The sequence below is a fragment of the Pinus tabuliformis genome, chromosome 1_1, assembly GCF_031772625.1.
Source record: "Pinus tabuliformis cultivar Carrire ecotype Pingquan chromosome 1_1, CPIR1, whole genome shotgun sequence".
NCBI lineage: Eukaryota > Viridiplantae > Streptophyta > Pinopsida > Pinales > Pinaceae > Pinus > Pinus tabuliformis.
The window spans coordinates 529,494,649-529,516,236 of record NC_142297.1 but is presented as its reverse complement, the minus strand read 5'-3'; the positions used below and the strand labels follow the sequence as shown (position 1 = coordinate 529,516,236).

The following is a 21,588-nucleotide window of genomic DNA, read 5'->3' as shown; positions in this document are numbered from 1 at the left end:
TTGGAAGAAAAAGTTGTTTGTGTGACAAGCTCTACATCATCAGAGGTATGGTATATAGACAGTGGAACCTCCTGGCATACGACAGGAATCCGGGAATGTTTCTCAGATTATCAGGAGGAAAGGATGAATTTTCAAATTACCACGGGGAATAAGGCAAAGTGCACTCCAGTAGGGAAGGGTACCATAGTTTTTCAAACAGAAACAGGAGAACGGCTCCGTGCTACCAATGTGCTGCATGTGCCAAGACTGGGGATGAACTTACTTTCCGTATCACAACTTCAAGGCAAGTGCTATGACATTTTCTTCATTAAGGAGAAAGTATACGTCAAACACCCGAGTTGGAAAAAGAAAGTGCAGATCAGAATCAGGAGTAACAGGTTGTACAAGGTCCAGCTAGAATCACTAATGGCACTGATAGGCAGTAATGGAAACAAGGATTTGAATGAACTGTGGCACAAAAGAATGGGACATTTGCACCATGGGGCTCTGAGAATTCTCAGGAACACTGTAGCAGGAGTTCCAGATCTCAGTACAGAACGAGATGATGTATGCAAAGGATGTGCTCTAGGCAAGTATGCCAAAGCAGCATTTCCTAGAAGTAAAAACAGGGCCAAGAGTGTGCTAGGATTGATACACTCAAATATCTGCGGACCAATGTCCACTAAAGCTCTTAATGGTGCCGAATACTTCTTCACCTTCATTGATGACCACTCCAAGAAAACTTGGATTTATTTTCTAAAAACCAAGGATGAGGTTTTTTGTCGATTCAAAGAGTTCAAGGCTCTGGTGGAGAATCTGACAGGGAAGAAAATAAAAGTTTTGCGCTCAGACAATGGTGGAGAATATGTCGATAAGGACTTCATTGATTTTTGCGCTAGGGAGGGCATCAGAAGAGAGTGGACAGCTCCTTACAATCCAGAGCATAATGGAGTAGCAAAAAGGAAGAACAGGACTATCATGGAAGCAGTTAGGGCCATGATGTATGATCAGGATATTCCAAAATTCCTATGGGCAGAAGCATGCAACACGGCAGTCTATGTCTAGAATAGAACTCCTCATAGGACATTGGGCAAGATTAATCTAAAGAAAGTCTTCACTGTAGAGAAAGAATATCTAGTGGGATATAGCAAGAAAGCTAAGGCATATAGAATCTATCTTCCAGGGAGCAGGAAGGTAGTGGTTCGACGAGATGTGAAGTTCATGGAAGATAGGGCCTTCAGAAAATCTCGAGAAATGCCTTTCAAAGAGCAGTCAAAAGATGAGTTTGGTCAAACCACTTCAACCAGCGAAAGCCAAGAATTCTTCCTCATAACAGGAAGAATCACAGGAAGAGGAGGAGCTAACAGATGCACCTACTACCAAAGGAAGAACGAGTCGGGAACTTGGACAGATTATGCAAGATGTAGAAGATTGCATCAGTGCACCGAGAAACAATAAAGGGAGCGAAAACTGCTAGATAGATATCAGGAATTAGTAGCTCAGGATGGGGAGCCTGCCGATTTTCAGGAGACCGCTCAACATCAAGGTTGGATGGATGCAATGGTAGAGGAATACAACTCTATAATGGTGAACGATGTCTGGGAAGTAGTGCCTAGGCCTCAAGACAAATCGGTGGTGGGTTCGAGATGGATCTACAAGATTAAATACGCTGCAGACGACAGTGTGGAAAAATACAAAGCCTGGTTTGTGGCTAAGGGGTATGCTCAGAAGGAAGGAATTGACTACAAAGAGACCTTCACCCCAATAGCCAGGTATACATCTATTAGAACCGTGATATCTCTTGTAGCTTAGATGGAATGGGAGATTCATCAGATGGATGTCAAAACAACATTCTTGAAAGGAGAAATAGAAGAGGAAGTATACATTGAGCAGCTAGAAGGCTTTGAGACACATGAGAAGTCTCATGTATGCAGATTGAAGAAAGCCTTGTATGAGCTCAAACATGCGCCTAGAGCGTGGTATGGTCGAATTGATGGCTACTTGCAGAAGATGGGGTTCGTCAAGAGTGACACAGATCCAAATCTCTACTATCTGGTTGTAGAGAATGAGCGTCTAATCCTACTATTATATGTGGATGATCTCTTCTTAACCGAATCATCCAAGCTCATCGAGGACTGCAAGCAGAATCTAGCCACATAATTTGACATGAAGGATTTGGGACAGATGCATTATTTCCTAGGGTTGGAAGTTTGGCAGCAGAAGGGGGAGATCTTCCTTGGACAAGGGAGATATGCTACAGAAATTCTGAAGAGATTCAAGATGCAAGACTATAGGCCTATGGCTACTCCAATGATCACCAACTGGAAGAAAATTGATGCATCATAAGACAAGGATGTTGATCCCACCTTATATAGGTAGCTCATAAGGTCCCTGATGTATTTGGTCAATACTAGGCCAGACATATGTTACACTGTCAACACCCTCAGTCAGTTCATGGTGGAATCGAAGAGCGCGGAATGGGCGGCAACCAAACATGTTCTCAGATATATACAGGGAAGAGTTGATTATGGACTCTTGTACACCAGGAGTAAGGATATTAGATTGAGTGGATTTGCTGATGCAGATTAGGCAGGAAGTTCAGTGGATCGGAAAAGTACCTCTCGGTATTGTTTCAACACTGGATCGAGAATGACCTCTTGGTGCAATAGGAAACAAAAATTCGTAGCTCTGAGCTCAGCTGAAGTAGAATATATGGCCACTAGCACAGCTTCTTGTGAAGCCATATGGCTTAGAAAACTGTGTGTGAACCTATTCAAAAGAAGGATGGAAGTGACCAGGATCATGTGTGATAATCAAAGTTGCATCAAGCTCTCTGAGAATCCAATATTTCATGATCGATCAAAGCACACTGATATTCGGTGTCACTTTGTCAGAGATTGTGTCCAACGAGGAGCTGTACAGTTGAGCTACACTCCTACAGTAGAACAAGTGGCAGAGATCCATACCAAGGCCCTTGGAAGAACAAAGTTTGCTTATTTCAGGGAGAAGATGGGGATGATAAAGTATCCATTTCAGCAGCAAAAATGGATATGATGTTGCAGTGCAGATGTAGTGTTGGGAGGAAGCACCCACAGCAGCACGGATGTAGAGGGAGTTGCAGTGTAGAAGCAGTGTTGGGAGGAAGGACCAACAACAGTTGCAGTGGTAGAGCCATGGGCAACAATACAGGATGCAACAGTGCAAAGGATGTTGGGCAAGAAGGCCAAACATCAACACAGGTGCCGATGTGAGATGATCAGGGTGATGCTCAGTGGTGGAGTATTACTAGAGAACATTCCTCGCTAAGAGGGAGTGTTGATTTGGGGTAGCATCGGATGTGCTCTAGCCATGAAAATTGGTGGAGAGGCTAAAGCACATGAGATCTCCAAGACCCAAAAATCGTTTTGGAAAATTCCATCCGGATGAAGAGTTATTAACATAATTAATATTTTTAATGTGTTCCTAAGTCTAAACTTAGGAAAATAAAAATATTAATGGGTATTAATAAAGATAAGGATGAGAAGCTTCTAAGAGATGAAGATCAAGTCTATTTTAATCTTAGTCGTTGATTAGGGACTTAATCTCGGCCGTTGATTCATCAACAGGAAAAGTATAAGAGAAGGCTTGAGGGTCGGTTGGAAATACACTAAGGGAGACCAGTCAGTTCGATTTCTGGAGCAGGGCTTGCTGAGAAATTTGAACTAGAAGACTGGATTGCAGCAAGAGGTAGCGGGTACGTAACAGAGAGGCAAAGACAGTGCCAGAGGACTAGCGCAGAGTTCAGAGAGGCAGACGCAAAGCCAGAGGGAGCCACGCAGAGGCAACTGGATTGCGCAGTCACTGGAGGGCCTGCGTGGGTGACGTCGAGAGGCCAAGTGCTGACGCAAAGAGGCAGAGGCTGACGCCAAGGGTCTAGGAGCTACGCAGAGGCTAGCTGGACAGACGCTGAGTCTAGGGGAGGCGCCGGAGGATTTATCTCTATTGGGTGAGCCAGTTTGGCACCCTAGTTGTACTCAAGAAAAGATGATTAATAAAATCCTCCTCTGCTGCACCGGTTTTCCCCCATTGGGTTTTCCCGTGGACAATTGTCCAAAAATATCTACGTTGATGTGTTTGGTACTTGTGCATGTATTTGTTTCTGTATTCTGGTGTGATATCTGTTGTAGAATTTATTTTAATATTCATTGAAGGGATTTCGTAAATAACTTATTGGAAAATAAGTAGGTAAAAAAAATCAGTTATTGCACTAATAAAATTTTCACAAATAGCCACTAAAAAATTTGGATCTCCTAGGGTCTCCTGCACTAGCTTTTCTTGGAGCCCTCCTCTAGATTTGAAGACATTCCGATGGTGGAATTTGGAGAAAAGCCAAGCCCTAGCTTCGGGACCAAACTTTGCCCTCCCATCCCCATGGCTAGCACCTCTCAGGGTCAAACCAACATCTTTGAGGAATTATATTTTCTTTGAGTAATTATATTTTCTTTGAGTCTTGACCGTCTCTCCACCCTATCTATAGGTGAGAATATCATTTGTTGCTATATTCCTTCTTCATACCCTAGACTGGGTCCACTTGGCCCCATGTGGTCCTGCTCCTTCAACAGACCATTCTTCAAGAACCATCCAAGATACCAACTTTAACAAGGATTTAGGGTGTGGGAAACTCCTTTTAAAGCCTATTCTCATACACCTAACCCCAAAAATCCTCCTCCTTTCCCTGGAAGCACATAGTACCTTGCTTAGGAAGCAAGCAAGTTGCATTCTTCAAAAACCTTCTCTGAAAGGGTTTGGGTCACTCATATCCATTGACTTATCATTCATTGGTGACTCCATAGTACCTCCCATCGATGAATGTTCATAAATAGAAGGGAGGTTTAGCTGAGGTGATAGTGGGCTAAGACTCCATATGTTGCCCGTGGCCTAGCATTTTCCCTTTAGGGATTCCCCTTAGGTCCCCTGCTAGTTTGAGCAATAACATTTTGGCGTCATTTCAGGGAGGAAGCAAGTCTACCTCCCTAGTGAATCATTGAGGAATTGATTCTTGTAAATATTCCTCTGGCGACTCCACTCATTGCCCAATCCTCCCTTGACTAGGGCTACTGCAAAAAGGGGAAAGTGATCTCCATCACCTGTTGGAAGCTCCCTTTTCCCTAAATTCGAGAAAGTCAATGATCAATCTCCAGAAATGGCATTTATTTCAAGCACAGACTCCGAAAGGGATCAGCCCAAGATGACCAAGAGTGAAAGGCATTTGGTTAGTGTCTTTGACCCTTTGAAATTAAGCAAAGATCCCAAGCCATTACCTAAAAAATTTAATCGATGGTTGCCCAAATTCAAAGGGGATGCTACTTGGACTGCCCATGGCTTTATTGAAGAATTCTACTGGCATTTGTCCCCTAGAATGATATTTGATGAAGATAGGATCATGATGCTTTTTGCCTTATCACTTGGGGGACAAGCAAGAGATTAGTATCTTAGCCTTCCCCCTAGGTGCGTAAAGGACTTCGATGAATTTGAGGAACTATTCATGAAAAGGTGGTTATGCAATCCCCAAGGTACCTTTAACATTGAAAATTTCTTCCAAATAACTAAGGGAAGGAAAGATGTTTGAGAATTCATTCAAAAGTTTGATAGGGTTGTCAAAGATATACCTGATTGTTTGAAGCCATCTAATGCCAACATTCTTGACAAATTCATAAAAGTTGTGGGTGGCCACCTCACCTATGTGTTGAGGGATAAGAAACCATCCACCTTGGTCGAGGCTAAAGAAATGGCGATGGAAGTTGAAGAAAACCTGTGAATCTCAAAGGTTGATATCAAAGATCACCCTAGAGCGAAATTTGAAACCAACAAGAAGTCCAAAGATCAACACGAAGAAATTCTCCTCGCTATTCTCAAAAAGATGATAGGATCACCGAAGAAGCCAATGCATGTGACAAGGTTGTCATGAATAAAATCATCGCCTTGGAAAGGGCCCAAAAACCGAGTTATATCCCTAAAGGAAAGCCTTTGCCCAAAAAGCAAAATGAAGAAGATAGGTCAAGCTATTTCTCAAATCCCAAACACATTGGCCCCAACTAATGTTGTTGAGCCAAACTCTTCATCGAATGATGAGGAGAGTGAAGAGGATGATCAAACAGATGAGCAAGCCAATCTCGTGGAAGTTGATGTCTTCAACATTTTGCTAAGAGGATCATACACGCATCCTTCCATTAGTGAGGTCACCCTTAAGGAAGAAAAGGAAGAATCCATTCTTAATACTAATAGCTAGGGAAGATTCAAAGGGATCGAATATTCCCGAAAGGAAAAAGACAAAGATACCTTACCTCCTAAGGAACCACCTAAGGAAGATCTATCACCTAAGCAAGCCCCTCCTAACGAATCCATCCCCAAAGTTCCTCCCAAGAAGAATCCTCCAACAAAGGTAAACCAAAAAAAGGATCCTCCTAGGAAGGAATACAGGAAGAAGGAAAAGGGGAAGGAAGTTAAACTTGACACAGATATAAGGGTTGTCGTAGGAAAGATAACTATACATGTTCCCCTAAAGGAAATTGTTAAGCTTCCCAAACAACAACAACAACTTAAGACATCCCTTGGGATTCAAGATGAGGAAATCCTTGAAGAATTGCAAAACATTCACATCCCTGACCGAAACCCAGGGCATAAACCTTTCTTGCTCACTTTGACTATCAATGACCTCTTCTTACACAATTTTATGTTAGATTTTGGTATGAAGCAATTGGGTCTCGATATCACTCGACCATATGAAAGGGTGTGTGGTTTTAATTCCAAACCCGTGGAGGTAGAAGGCATCATCAAAGATCTTAAGGTTTCTTTTGCTAGGAATCATGATATATCCCTCCTCATGGATGTTATTGTCATTGATATACCTGATGTGTGGGAGATGTTGTTATCCCGAAAATGGGGAGCTACCGTTGAGGGGCATGTTCAAATGGATTTATCATACGCAACCATTCCCCAATCCGATGGAAACCCTCTTATCCTTTAGAGGGAAACTACTTATTCACTGCATATGATCGAGCCTGGACCTTATTATGAGACATGCAAGAGCGAGAAACCTTCCCATATCCTCCCTGCCGAGGAAATCTGAATCGTCAAGTACCAACCTCTCAAATGAGCAAAAATTTGAAGCCTAAGAAAGAATATAGGGTTAGGGATGACTATTACTACATTGCTAAACTTAATGATGAACTTTGGCCTGAGCCAGTCAAATTAAGTTGTATCACCTCCTTCCTTGAGACTTGACATTGTATTAATATGCATGGTAGAGTAGGATGTATTGCATGCCAAATTTTTGCATTAGAAATAGCGTCATGATAGATTCGTTGCACTTCGAATAAAATCTACATATATTTATATTCATGTTGATTTTATGGCCTAACACATTAGCATGTGCAATCTTTTCCATCTATTATATGTGCAAGTGACAGGTCTTTGGTAACCAAGAGATTGTTGGAGTTCTTGTGACCTCCTATTCGAGTAGCTTTTCCCACTTCTTTGAGAGATCACGTCCCACTTGGAGCTAGATGTTACCCACCATTTTGTGGGTAATATCCCTAGGAAAAAAAAATTCTGCAAGATGGTCATCAGCCGGCAACTAGAAGCCATCGAGTAGCTCATTGTGCCATTTCTCCACCACCTGAGCGAGCCATGTGTTCCCTCGCCCATCTACCATGACCATATGTCTGAAGGTCAACATCCCAAATCTAAAGGTATGCCTTGTCATTTTGAAATTGAGTTTTGTAGTTTGCTTAGCATGGACACTTCTAGGCATGGATTAATGTGGGGATTCAGTAGAAAGAATAGGCTAGATCTGTGCTTTCGTCCCTTAGAACCCTTTTAGGAATTAACCTTGGATTCTAGTCTCATGGGATCTCTTTTACTGACGATTTGGTTTCAGGGATGGTATTTCACGGGAAACCCTAATTTTGGTTGTGTGGTCCTGCACCCTCATCTGGTTATATTACCCTATTTCCACTCATTATTACCCCATCCATCATTTTTCCTACCTGGATCCACATTCCTCCATCAGGTCTTCAAGGGTCAGCTCGCCCCTTCCCCTTACCCACACCTTGGGTCATGGCTTGGAATGAAGCCCGGAGGTTGATGCAGATAAAAATAAAGTTAAAAGCATGTATGGCTACATTCAACAGGAAAAGTACCAAAAAATGCAAAAGATGGTTGGGAAAAAAAATTTAGCACGTGGGCAAAAGCCAATACATGAGCTCTACCCCATCATCATGGCCATCACACTATTTCCAACAGGTTCTATGAGTCTTCTTCATCATATAGGAACCCATGATTGTCCCAACCCCTATGGGGCGATGAACTGCCCCACCTTAAAGGGGGGAATTCACTACTATATCATATACATCATGCTATAACCCCTTGAGCCCTAAGCAGTGAATCAAAGAAAATCATAAAAAGGCAAAAGGCATATAAAGAAGGGTGGAAAAACCAAGGCCGAGGAACCTCATGTACTACGATTTCTCCCTCCTACACATTATAAACCCGAGCGCGAGCTTCCCTCTTGTTAACTACCCTTGTACCCCATCATGTGACCCAGGGTTGCCTCTCCTCATTCCCTAATCCATTCACCTATCTACCACATGCCACCACCTTTTGATGGATGTACCTTGAGTATATTACCCCCTTTAGAAACAAAAACCACCTAGTAGCGTACTTGGTTAACCCCATTGGGAGTTTTGGAGACACTGGCACATCCCGGAACCCATTATGGAAGGGCGGGCCATTATGAAGTCCCAACCTATGGTCCACGATTAGGTAAGTTCATTTACTCAATTTCTCTAATGACTTGTTGTGTTGGAAGCCTAGGGGCAGATTGGATCTTATGCAGGAATGTAGATGGTTTCCATTTGGGGTTTGGTCTCCCTATACAGGGTTCTAATCCTCCATAGGGATACATTGGCACATATAGGGTGAGCATTGAGAGGCATGGGCCTCCACAGCAATAGATTGCACTTCATGGATCCCCACATACATTTAGTGATTGCTCGTCATTCACTTATTGGACGAGGAGGACACGCCTGGTCCATCATGCCCAGTTGGCCCCAAATCTACACCATATACTTGGAAGATGATTCAAGACTTCTACGATGATGTGGCATCTCCTACATTATCATCCTAGCCCTTGAGGGCAACCTACAGGCATCTTCGATTTGTTTGGAGACCCATGAGGACACTTGTGTGCCCCCACAGTCATTTGGAGCACCACAGGTTATTACAAGGGGCCAACCCCTTGTCCATTGCTTTTGAGGGCCCTATTCTTCATTGTGGCACCCATGGACCTCATTAGGCCTCTTAGAGGGCCCTACGACATGCATAGATTATTATTTGACCTCTTGAGAGGCTTACTTTTTCATTTGTGAGCTAGTTTGGTGGGCTTGTCACCAAAAGGTTGTATTATTAGCACATTATTTTATTTTTGGGGCTTATGTAGGCCAAGAAGCTAATTCGAACTCCTTAGATGTGTATAAAATACAAGTGAGGTGAGATCATTTCTGATCATCACTTTGGATTGGATATCTCTCTTCTTTGGATGTTTTTGCACTTTTTGCTAGAAGATGAATTGGAGAATTTATGGATGAAATTTGATGTATGGTTATTGGTCTATCTTCTCTTGGAGCTTCTTTATTGTCATTTGTGAATGGTTGGATATACTCTACTGCATGTAAGTATGAAATTTTGATGCTATTCTTGTTACTTTTGTCATATATGCTGGATGGGATTTTCGTTGTTTTAAGGCTAATTGTTGCATGCAAATTATTGCTTAATATTGTGGGATTGTCTCTATTATAATGTTCTCTCCATGTATTGGCCCATGTAGTATGAGCGAAATCTCCTAGAGGTAAAATTTGACCTTGACAAGCCATTCCTCATGTGCATTTGAAGTATAAAAGCTACAAGGTTGCTTTCCCTTGACCTAGAGGGTTTGTGAAGTAATTTCGAGGCCTCCTTGACTAGGAACCAAGAAATCTTACACATAATCAACATAGAATCCATTCCCCCAAGTATTAAGGCACTAATCTACCAAGGGTGGTCACCAAAATTCCTATTTTTTTACCTTCACCCAAGTCTAGCCATATTGGGTGCCTAGGGCATCAATCTCCTGCCAAGCTAGCCACTAAAAAATTTCGATCTCCTAGGCTCTCCTGTGTTGGCCTTTCTTCTAGCCCTCCTTCATATTTGAAGACATTCTGAAGGTGGAATTGGGAGAAAAGCCAAGCCTAGCTTCGAGACCAAACTTCTTAGGGTCAAACCAACATCTTTGAGTAACTATATTTTCTTTGACCCTCTCTCCACCTTGTCTAGGGTAAGAATATTTGGTTGCTACATCCCTTCCTCATACCCTAGACTAGGTCCACTTGGCCCCGTGTGGTCTCGCTCCTTCAAAGGACCATTCTTCAAGAACCATCTAGGATACCAATTTTAACAAGGATTTAGGGTGTGGGAAACTCCTTTCAAAGCCTATTCTCATACACCTAACCTCAAAAATCCTCCTCCTTTCCCTAGAAGCACATAGTACGTTGCTTAGAAATCAAGCAAGCTTCATTCTTCAAAAACTTTCTCGGAAAGGATTTGGGTCACTCATATCCATTGACTTATCATTCATTGGTGACTCCATACGTATCGGGTCTTCTCCCATTGATGAAAATCCATAAATAAAAGGGAGTCTTAGTTGAGGTGATAGTGGGCTAAGACTCCATTTGTTGCCCTTGGCCTAGCATTTTCCCTTTAGGGATTCCCCTTAAGCCCCCTGCTATTTTGAGTGGTAATAGGCCCCAAGTACCCTTTCTCACCGACATCACTTTTCTCACTACATGTCTCTTTGCCATGTCGCGCTGCTACGGCCACGTGGGCCCCAAGTGTCGTTTCTCACTGACATTTGTCACCAACACCGTTGTTGTGTGTCCGCGGAGTCGCACCACCCCTCATACTCTTACCTTGGAGTGTCTCCATAGCTCTTCTATTTATTATTATTAAAATATTTAGAAATTAAATTGTATTTACAATCTGCACCCTCTGACCGCTTAACCAACACTGGCATGTATGCCCAGGCACGTTGGCCCCACAATATATAACCTATCTATATGGGCATTCAGACCGCATATCATAAACACATAGGTATGCAATATAATTTAGGCTCACCAACCTATTACTCAAGTACTCATTTACATCATAAATTGGCGAGGGTATTACAGAGTTAATTAGGACACCTTCTTTAATGAAGTAAAGTTAGAAGCACTTCACACTAGTTTATCATCAATTACGTTTAGTCCCTCTTTACTCCACTAGAGCACAAGGTTATCTCTCTCACTTTATCTCAGTTCAATTCAGAGTATCTTCACTTAACTAGTGTGCAAGGCTACCTCATCCTAGTCAACCATCAGTTCACTCAATGCACATCTTTGAAAGACTAGAATGTTTGTTTCACTTCATCCCAACTTATCACCCAATTGAATAAGGTGCATGGAGTACTCCACTTGGTCTAGGTTGCATAATTCACTTCATTAAGCTTCTCACCTAGCCAACTAAGCACATAATCTACCTACTTCACTTCTTCCTCAAGTCAACTATAGGTCTCTTCACTTGGACTTTAGTGCGTCGCCAGTTACTCTCGGGAGTATCTCCACATCACTAAAGTGCTTGACTCCCTCTATAGTTCATTGCCACTCAACTGAAAGAGGCTCCTACTTGAACTAGTGTGCATGCACACTAGCACTCTAGTTTCTCTCCAAGCTTATCTCCACTCAAACTAAGAAGACTCAGTTCAAACTACACCAAGACCACTTCATCTCATGATAACTCAACACATCTTCAATCGAACTCAAGTGCTTGGAAACTTCTCGTTACTTTTCCTCTAGGTCAATTGAGTTCATCGTCACTTGGATTGAGGCATACCTTCACTTGCCTATAGTTTGATGGTGAGTTCACTTTACTTCTTCTTCAACTACAAGTCTCTTCACATGTATTTTAGTGCACGATTAGTTACACTTGAGAGTATCTCCACATCACTAAAGCTCTTGACTATCTCTCTAGTTCATTGCCACTCAATTGAAAGAGGCTCCTCATTGAACTAGTGCACAAAGATACTAGCACTCTAGTTTCTCTCCAAGATCATCTCCACTCGAACCATGGAGACTCAATTCGAACTATACTCAACATTACTTCATCTCATGAATACTCAACACATCTCCAATCAAACTCAAGTGCTAGGATACTTCACTTTACTTTTTCTATCGGTTAACTGAGTTCATCTCCACTTGGATTGAGGCATACCTTCATCTGCCTAGAGTTGGATGGCGAGTTCACTTCACTCATCTCTCTTACGCATATGAGATTCCTAGCATAGATATCTTTCGCTTAATGCACATTGAATAGGTTGATAAAAGGAGGAGGTCACTATTGTTTCATGGCTGGATTTTCTTCTTCTTCAACAACATTCTCTCTTCATCTCTTCTCTTCTATTCTATTCTAATCTAGATTCTATACTTGTGTAGAAATCATCATTGGACCAATTTTGTGCTCCATCTCTACGATGCATTCAACCTTTTGGCTAATTCAAAATAAAGCTTGACTATACTTCTTTTTATCTCTTGAAGTTTGTTGATATTTTGTGGCTTTTTTTAGCATTGTATTAGATGTCTTTTTAACCTTATATCTTGATAAGATGTATCATTTATAAGCACTTTCTTCTCCTTTTCTTCCAATCATTTTTGTGCTAAATAAAGAAAATTCCACCAGACAAATTTAAAATTATTCCCATAACCACCTATAGTTGCTTAATCGCATGCCAAAAGACATATCATATGTTGTTATACAAGCAATTGTAATGTGTGAACAACTAGGGGCACCCCCTTGAGGTCGGCAAGAAATAGCCTAAATTTAGAGATCTATTGGTGACACATAGGGTATATTCACCTAAATGTTACACTAATTTCCACTGCAACATTTTAAAGTGATTTCATCATTTTTACAATGCAAAAACTTGTGCTAACAAAATGGCATTGTTTTCTGAGATTCATCATCAATCCATAACTATTCCAATGACATTAGTGAACATTGTTATTTTCTTTATTTTCTAAATCACTTGACGACTCCATTGTGTGTAGGATAGAATCCATACTAGATAAGACAAATAATCACACCCAAGATTCTAGCAATAATAACTGTCAGATCCATTCCTCTATCTACATCACAAATTTATTTTCCATTTTGCACAGCCAACACACCATGGTAAGTGCACCATCGAATAGTTCATCAGTTTTGGTAATTATTCCCCCTATCTCTTCGACTTCCATGCTTATAGTTTTGAACCTTACTCGCTTTATGGTTGGTCAAGTAGTTTGGTTTTCCCATATTGTTTATGCTCCATTCAAATCTAACTCAAATATAGGGACAATTGCATGCTTTTCCTATAGGGGAATATCTTGAGCGCTTTCCAAAGTTCATAAGAAACAACGCTATCACAATTGAATAGCATCTAAATGCTTTCTTGAAATTTGTTGATGACTTGGAAGTCAAACACGATGATGTAGTAATGAAGATGTAGACCACTCATCATCCAATCATCATTGTTAGTTGTGTGAGATAACACACAACGAGGAAGAATGCGCCATATTTTCACGAATAGTGTATATATTTTCTCCTGATCAATTAGATGAATCTTCCGAATAGCAGGAAGACATACTAAATATGTTGCTATGATGGAAGAAATTTGCATCCCTCAAGTTTTCCAAGTGTCAAGTGGTAAGGGCATAAGTTCTAAAGGTTTTGTTCATTTAACTATAGAAAAATTTAATGCATGTAAAGCTAGCATGCAACCTACCAATGTGGTTGTCCCTGGAAGCTAGATGGCTCAAGTGCACATTGAGAAAGCTTATACAAAAGTCGCACTTATGGTAGCAAAGATAACCAAAACATAAGCATAGAAGTGTAAAGCTTCAAGTGGACCATTAGCAAAGAAAGATACTCCACAAGTGACAACCTCGATCCATCATGACCTAACAAGTTTCTCCTTGGTGATGAATTTTCCTTATAACCCAGATCTGGTCTATGCCTAGATTTGATCATAGACACACTAAAGGTACCCAATTGAAAGCGCTTTGCACAGCGGAAATATAACAACAATGAAATCAATTAAGAACCCAGATTTATATGGCCCAAATCTCAACCCTTATTGGTGTTGAGAATTCAATAGGGCAATGAATATGTTAATTCTCTTAACTTGATGATTGTTTGTGTTGCCTTTTACTTATTATCTTTATTCGTTATTATTCCAATGTACAATACATCAAATAACTACCAAAATAGTAAGAATAGTGACACAGTATATAAGTTGCAAGCCAGGGCCAAAACCCCTCATCTTGAGGGGAAAACCCGTAAATCTCTTCTTTATCTTTCAGATCTTTCAATTGATGAATACCATGACCTAGATTCAGAGAAATACACTCCAAGATCCAGTCTACCACGACCTCCTGCTACAATATCTTCGACCTCCCAGTAGATCCGAACTTCTGCTCCCTAGCAACTGTTGCAACTGTTGTTGCTTCTCTAGGAGAATTTGATCTCCCTCTAATAGCCTTCCTCTTGACTTCGCTTGCCTTGACTTGAGTCCTAGTGCTAGTAAGCTGCCCAAGAGACCTTCACTTGCCTTCCCTTCTCTTTTGCTTCCAAAGTCGAACCCCAGAAGATCCAGTGTAGAAAAACCCTAACTTCAATCTTCCCAGAAGAATAGATAAGGCCCAGAAACACTTCGACTTCTTCAACTTCCTCTTCTTCGCACTTCCTTCTTCAACTTCTCCTTCTTCGCACTTCCTTCTTCAACTAAGAGATGAGAGAGTGAGATGATCCAAATGGAGGACGAGTTCCTCTTATATATAGGCTTCTTCAAGGGTGGACGTGGCTCTTCATTTAGGCCGACCTAACAGCTCAACTTGGAGGTATTTTGACACTTTCATTATTCATTTTTGGTAGCATCAGATGTGCTCTAAGTCTCAAATTTTAGAGGGAGACATAGGCACATGTCTTCCAAAGAACCCAGAAAGCGTTTTGGGAAATTCCACCTAGAGACAGTTTTATTAAAATAATTAATTATTTTTAATGGGTCCCTAGGTCTAAACTTAGGAAATTAAAATAATTAATGGGTATTAATCTAACTGTGGGTGTAACTTCTAGAAGAAGACGAGGATCAAGCAAAAATGATCTTAGTCATTCATTAGCTTTTGATCTAGGCCGTTGAATGTCAACAAGGAGATTATTTAAGGAGGGCTTGAGGGTCATTTGGAAACACACACACAGAGTTCAGAGAACCGATTTTCTGAAGCAAAGCAGAGGAGTTGTCACAAGATTTTCGATAGTGAGCTTTTGCAGTGAGGGGCAGGGATAGTTGGGTTGGCATATCTTCTCCTGAGCCCAAGATACACAGCAAAGAGAGGCAGAGAGACACCAGAAGGGGTGATGTTGGGCCAGAAGGGCCCACACAGAGCTTGACGTCGAGCTAGAAGGGCTCACGCAGAAGTAGCGAAGTCATTCTGAGAAGACATCCAAGTTTTGCAGGGGAGCTGACATTTCTGAGCCGAGAGAGGCTAGAAACTGCTCTAGAAGGCAAGACGTTTCCCAGCAGAGCTAACGCAGAGCCTTTGAGGCTAACGCAGGGCCAACGCAGAGATAGTCGAGGACAATTGGTTCAACTACCGGAACAGCCGAGATTTGTTAGGTACAGTGAGGTAATCTCACTAAGCTTTTCTACCAATTTATTTTCTCTATAACTGGATTGCCAGAAGGACATCCAGATTGGTATTCAAAACTATGGTTAATAATATAAAACCCTCAAAGTTGTTGCACCGATTTTCCCTCATTGGGTTTTTCCGCAGACGCTTGTCCAAAAAATACTATGTCATTTGTGTGGATCTTTCTCTGTTGTTCTATTCTTGTTTTGGGAAAATTATTTTATTGGTGTAGGCTACAAAGTATTTGCTTCAACATTTACCGTAGAAAACAATAAATAACTTGTATGGATTCATAGGTAGGAGAAGTAACATCACTTGTTGCAGTAGAAATTGGGTAACCAATTTTTCACATTCATGACAAAATAATTTTTTCTTTATAGTTTACAAAGTGCCCATAGGGTCTTCGATATATGATAATGACTCTTCTACATAGGACAAATCCTAGAAGCACTCAATGGGTGCTTGACTTATAAAGTAAAAGAAACTAAGCATGAAACCTCTGCTCCAATAATAATAATAATAATTTCTTTTCCATTTTATATTTACAAGAATACATTTCATATTTACGAAGACCGAACCTAGTTACACATTTTTCAACTCTCCCTCTTAACTAGGGAGATATTCATAAGAGGTACATGGTTGTTCTCAATTTGAAGAGATCTCATAAGAAGTGTCGGATTGGTAACCCATCTGTCTAGCATCATATTAACCAACATTGACACATAGCAAGGCCTTGACTAACAACTCTATCTCTCCACAAGATCAGAGCACAATGCTGACAAGACCAATGATGTATAGACACCATCATCATTGTCTCCCAAGGTACATACCCCACCCCAGTGTTCACAAAGTATGACCTCCCATTGGACTATTCTTATCTTGGGTAGCTAATCCTCAAAGAATATCGGTCCACGACTACTCTTGTCTTGAATGCCCTACCACATTCTCAAAGAGTATCGAATGCCAGATGGTTACCCAATCCTCGATTTCTTTCATCCCAAGTGAAGACAAGAATGTAGTTTCTATCTCTCCCTCTCAATTAGAGAGGACAAATCCACCAAACCAAGCTTGTCCCTTAAGTATACAAGCTTCTTGTTCAGAAGTGATTTCGTAAATATGTTAGCAACCTATTCATCAGTTGAGATATACCGTAGCTGCAACACACCATTTTGTACTAGCTCTCGAATATAGTGATACTTGTTGTTAATAGGCTTTGTCTTTCCATGAAACATTAGATCCTCAAACAAGCGAATACAACTGATGTTATCACAAAGTATCATTGTAGGGTTCAACGGTCCTTCAAACAAGTCGAATAGCAGCTTCCTTAACCATACTACTTCTCGGCTTACTTCACATCTTGCAACATATTCAACCTCAGCACTACGCAAAGCAACAGTGTCTTGCTTTCTGCTCATCCATAAGACTATGGAGGGTCCTAAACTGAAACATCCTCCTGTAATGCTTCTTCCATCCTGTTCACTGCCTCCCCAGTTGGAATCTGTATAACCAATCAATTGGACATCATTCCTTCTATCATATTTCAGGCAGTAGTTGATGGTTCCTCGCAGATATCTCAGAATATGCTTTGTTGTTATCCAATGATCATGCTTTGGCTCCACTTGGAATTGACTGAGTATATTTACTACAAAACATATGTCGGGTCGAGTATTCAACAAGTACATCAATGAGCCAACAAGTTGTCTATTCCTGGAAGGATCCACAGGGCTTGATTCGGAACTCTTCATTCTCTTCAAGTTTGTGATCATCGGAGCGGTCATAAGTTTGCAGTCCATCATGTCAAACTTCTTTAGAATCTCGATCACATACTTTCCTTGACCCAAATAGATTTCATTCGGTCCTTGCCAGACTTCTAGTCCCAAATAGTAATGCATCAACCCAAGATCCTTCATGTCAAATTATGCTACCAGTTGCTTCTTACATTCTTCAATTCGACCTTCTACACCTGTCAAGAGAAGATCATCTACATACAAAAGAATAATTACAGGTTCATTGTTTACAACCTTAATATAAAGGTTCGAGTCAGTGTTGTTAAAATCGCGATAAAATCGCGATTTTTTCAAAAAATCGCGATTTTATCCCCCACCCGCTTAAATCGCGATTTTTATCCCAAAAAATCGCGGCCTTTTTTTTATACCGATTTTTTCGAAAAAAATCGCGATTTTTATGGTAAAAATCGCAGAGGCTCGGGGCAGCGGGCTTTTAATAGGCAAAAACGATTTTTTTTTATGTCATTATGCTGTCGCCGCGCGGAGGAGGAGGAGAAGAGGTGAGGGAGAGGAGCTGAAGGGTTTCCGTCGAATTTGGGAGCGAATCCAAGTGTTTTTAGGAGAAATCCAAGACAAGATCACCAATTTGTCCATAAAAAAGGTATGTAGATTAATTTTTTTTGTTTTGCTTCTATAAAAACTTTGTTTTTCATTGTTTTTAAAGAATTTTTTGTAATTTTTCATTGATTTGGGATGGGTAATTTGTTATGACTATGAGAACCAATTTTTTATTTTTATTTTCTCATTTTTTTTAAACATTGTTTATTTTTTTTGAATTTTCATTGTTTTTTGGCATTTGCCATTGGAATTTGGTTGGGTAACTTGGGTTTGGAAATTGGGATTTTGGAAATAATTTACTTGTAATTTTGTAAATGCTAAATTGTAATTTGTATTATGTAATCCTAAATTCCTATTTCCTAATCCTTATTTTTCCATAGGTTTGCAAATTCAAAATTCAAAAACAAACATGCCAAGGAAATTGGATCCTTTCTGGGAATATGGTGAACCTAAAACTCTGAATGATAGACAAAACTTGTATTGCAAGTTGTGTGGAAAGGAGATATTCGGGGGGGTGTACAGGTTGAAGTTCCACCTTGCACAAATCCCTGGACATGATGTGGGGCCCTGTCTAAATACAAGTCCTGAAATTATCCAAAGAGCCATGAGAGCATTGGGAGAATTAGAGCACACTAGAGAGGCCAAAGAAGAACTCAAAAGGCAACTAAAAAGGTCAGCTGAAGGAAGTGGGCCAAGTGGCACTGGTTCTACTGCAGCGCCAGTCAATCCGGTAGCTACATCATCATATTTTGTTCCTCGAACCACACCTGGTTCACAACCAACTATCGGTTCAATGCTAAAAAGAATTGAAAAAGAACAAGCTGACAGGTTGATGACAAAATTTCTCCTCTGGAGTGATATTCCTTTCAGCATTGTAAGGAATAATCCATTTTTCCAACCTACTGTTGATGCTATTGCCAGTGTTGGCCCGGGGTACAAAATCCCTTCTCTTCATGATTTCAGAGGCCGGCTTCTTCAAAATGAAAAGCGTGACTGCACCCAAAGATTGGAGGATTTTAGGGCATCATGGGCACAAACAGGATGCACTGTTATGTCAGATGGTTGGACTGACCAAAAGGGGAGAACCCTTATAAACTTCTTGGTTAGTTGTCCCAAGGGGACTATGTTTATCAAATCTATTGATGCAACTCATCAAATCAAAGATGCAAGAACTTTATGTGATTTGCTAGATGTGTTTATTTTGGAGGTGGGTGCAGAAAATGTTGTCCAAGTCATAACGGACAATGCTGCAAATTATGTTGATGCTGGTAGAATTCTTATGGACAGGCATCCTACTTTATTTTGGACACCTTGTGCTGCCCATTGTATTGATTTGATGTTAGAGGACATAGGGAAAATTCCCTTTGTCAAAGAGATTGTTGACTCATCAAAAAGCATCACAAAATTTATTTACAATCACACATCTGTGCTTAGCTTGATGAGAAAATGCACCTACAACAAAGAGTTGGTGCGCCCCGCCATTACACGGTTTGCGACGAGTTTCATATCTCTTCAATCCCTCTTGAATTCTATGTGGGATTTGAAGAGAATGTTTCTTTCAGAGGAGTGGCGTGCTTCGTCAATGAACCGCAAACCAGAAGGAGAGGCCGTGTGCAGACTAGTTTCATACCAGGAAGACTTCTGGGCGGGAGTGCAGGAGGTGTGCGCTGTTACTGAACCTTTGGTAAGGGTTCTTCGGTTGGTTGATGGTGAGAAGCCCACAATGGGCTATTTGTATGAAGCCATGGACAGGGCCAAAGAAGCCATTCGGTCCTACTATGATGATAAGGGAGATGATGGGTTTCAGAGACAACTCCTTCTATGGGAAGTCATTGATGAGCGATGGAACAACACACTCCATCATCCCATTCATGCTGCTGGGCTTTTCCTGAACCCTGCATTTTCTTATGCATGTGGGTTTGATTTTGATGTTGAGGTCGTCGAAGGATTATTAACCTGTGTCCAGAAGATGGTGAGATCTCCAGAAGAACGTATAGAGATCTCTAGACAAATTGAGACATATAAGATGTCAGGTGGCACATTTGGCTTTGAGATGGTTGTCACTGATAGGACAATTAAAATGCCAGGTATTTTTTAGTTTGTACTTTGTAACTTTGTTTCAAATTTCATTGTCTCTTCAAATTCCATTTTTTTCTTATGTTTATTTAAAATTTTATTTGTAATTTTGTTGTAGACGCATGGTGGAAGATGTATGGTGGCAGAGTACCCCTTTTGCAAAAGCTTGCCGTACGCATCCTCAGCCAAACATGCAGCTCCTCGGGATGTGAGCGCAATTGGAGTGTATTTGAAAAAATACACAACAAGAAGCGCAATAGGTTAACACTTAAACATTTAAAATATTGCAAATTTCCAAATAAATTTTTGAATTCATTAAAGTTTTAAACAATATTTTTTTTATAATATTAATTATTAATTATTATTTCATGAACTTTGTACAGGTTGGAGTCCCATAGACTTAATGACATGGTCTATGTCTACTACAATCTTCGATTGTGGGTGAGACAACTAGAGAAGACACCTGATACGGAAGCCATCTCATTGGATGGGATTGACACCACTGCTGAATGGAGGGTTGAGACCGAGAGGCCTCTCATGGATCCCACTGATGATTGGTTAGTGCAGGATGAGGGGGAGGAGGAGGGGGAGGAGGAGGAGCAGGAGCAGGAGCAGGAGGAGGAGCAGGTGGAGGAGGAGGAGCAGGAGGAGGAGGTGACACCGCCTACCCGGGCTACCACTACCACCAGTAGAGGACGTGGTCTCCGTCTACCTCAGCCTCCTGTAGCTGCTACTACTAGTTCTTCAGCTTCTAGAGCACGTCAGACTCCACTGCCATTTCCACCAGCACAGGCACCAGCTTCTACATCTAGAGGGAAAGAGAAAGTTGTGCCATTTTCTCGCAAGAGGGGCAGAGGAAATCAATAGGATTAGGCTTTCATTTTATTGTATATGACATTATGACATGATGAGATACATTATCATATTTTTTGTTGATATTTTGACGCTGAGTTGGGACTCAGGACTTACTATTCAGGACATGATTCAATGTTATGTGTGATTTTAGCGCTAGAAATGATATTAAACATCTTATATATTAGTTTTTTTTATCATATTTATGTGTCAATGTATTTATTTTATGTTGTAGATGGTTTAGATATTAAAAAAAATGAAAAAAAAATGAATATTTTTGTGCCAAACGCTTTTTTCCCGCTTTTTTCCGCTTTTTTCCCGCTTTTGTCGATTTTTTCTGCTTTTTTCCCGGCGCCGATTAAATCCCGCTTCCGCTTTTAACAACATTGGTTCGAGTCAGCAGAGCTTTTTGTGAAGCCTATTCTCTTTAGGTATGCATCCATTCTAGCATACCATGCCCTTGGTGCTTGCTTGAGACCATATAATGCTTTCTTCAATCTCCAAACATATCCCTTCCTATCTTTGACTTCAAATCCCAAGGGTTGTTCTATATAGACTTCTTCATC

The 21,588-nt window shown here is 40.8% G+C and overlaps 2 protein-coding genes across 2 annotated transcripts in view; one reads left to right on the top strand and one right to left on the bottom strand.

Annotated features, from left to right (window-relative positions):
* The window catches only part of LOC149214108 (helicase SEN1-like), a 70,257-nt gene that overhangs the window by 16,923 nt on the left and 31,746 nt on the right, over window positions 1-21,588 (bottom strand).
* On the top strand, window positions 20,270-21,037 carry LOC149214109 (uncharacterized). Its single transcript, XM_089393119.1, has 2 exons — window positions 20,270-20,430; window positions 20,554-21,037. Exons 1-2 carry the CDS (start codon window positions 20,303-20,305, stop codon window positions 21,035-21,037), a joined length of 612 nt encoding a protein of 203 aa, XP_089249245.1. The 5' UTR covers window positions 20,270-20,302.

Bases quoted from the DNA above. Each gene is read 5' to 3' on its own strand.
- LOC149214109 (XM_089393119.1), top strand. From the start codon at position 20,303: ATGTATGGTGGCAGAGTACCCCTTTTGCAAAAGCTTGCCGTACGCATC. The intron at 20,431-20,553 runs GTTAACACTTAA...AACTTTGTACAG, and splicing joins CACAACAAGAAGCGCAATAG to GTTGGAGTCCCATAGACTTA.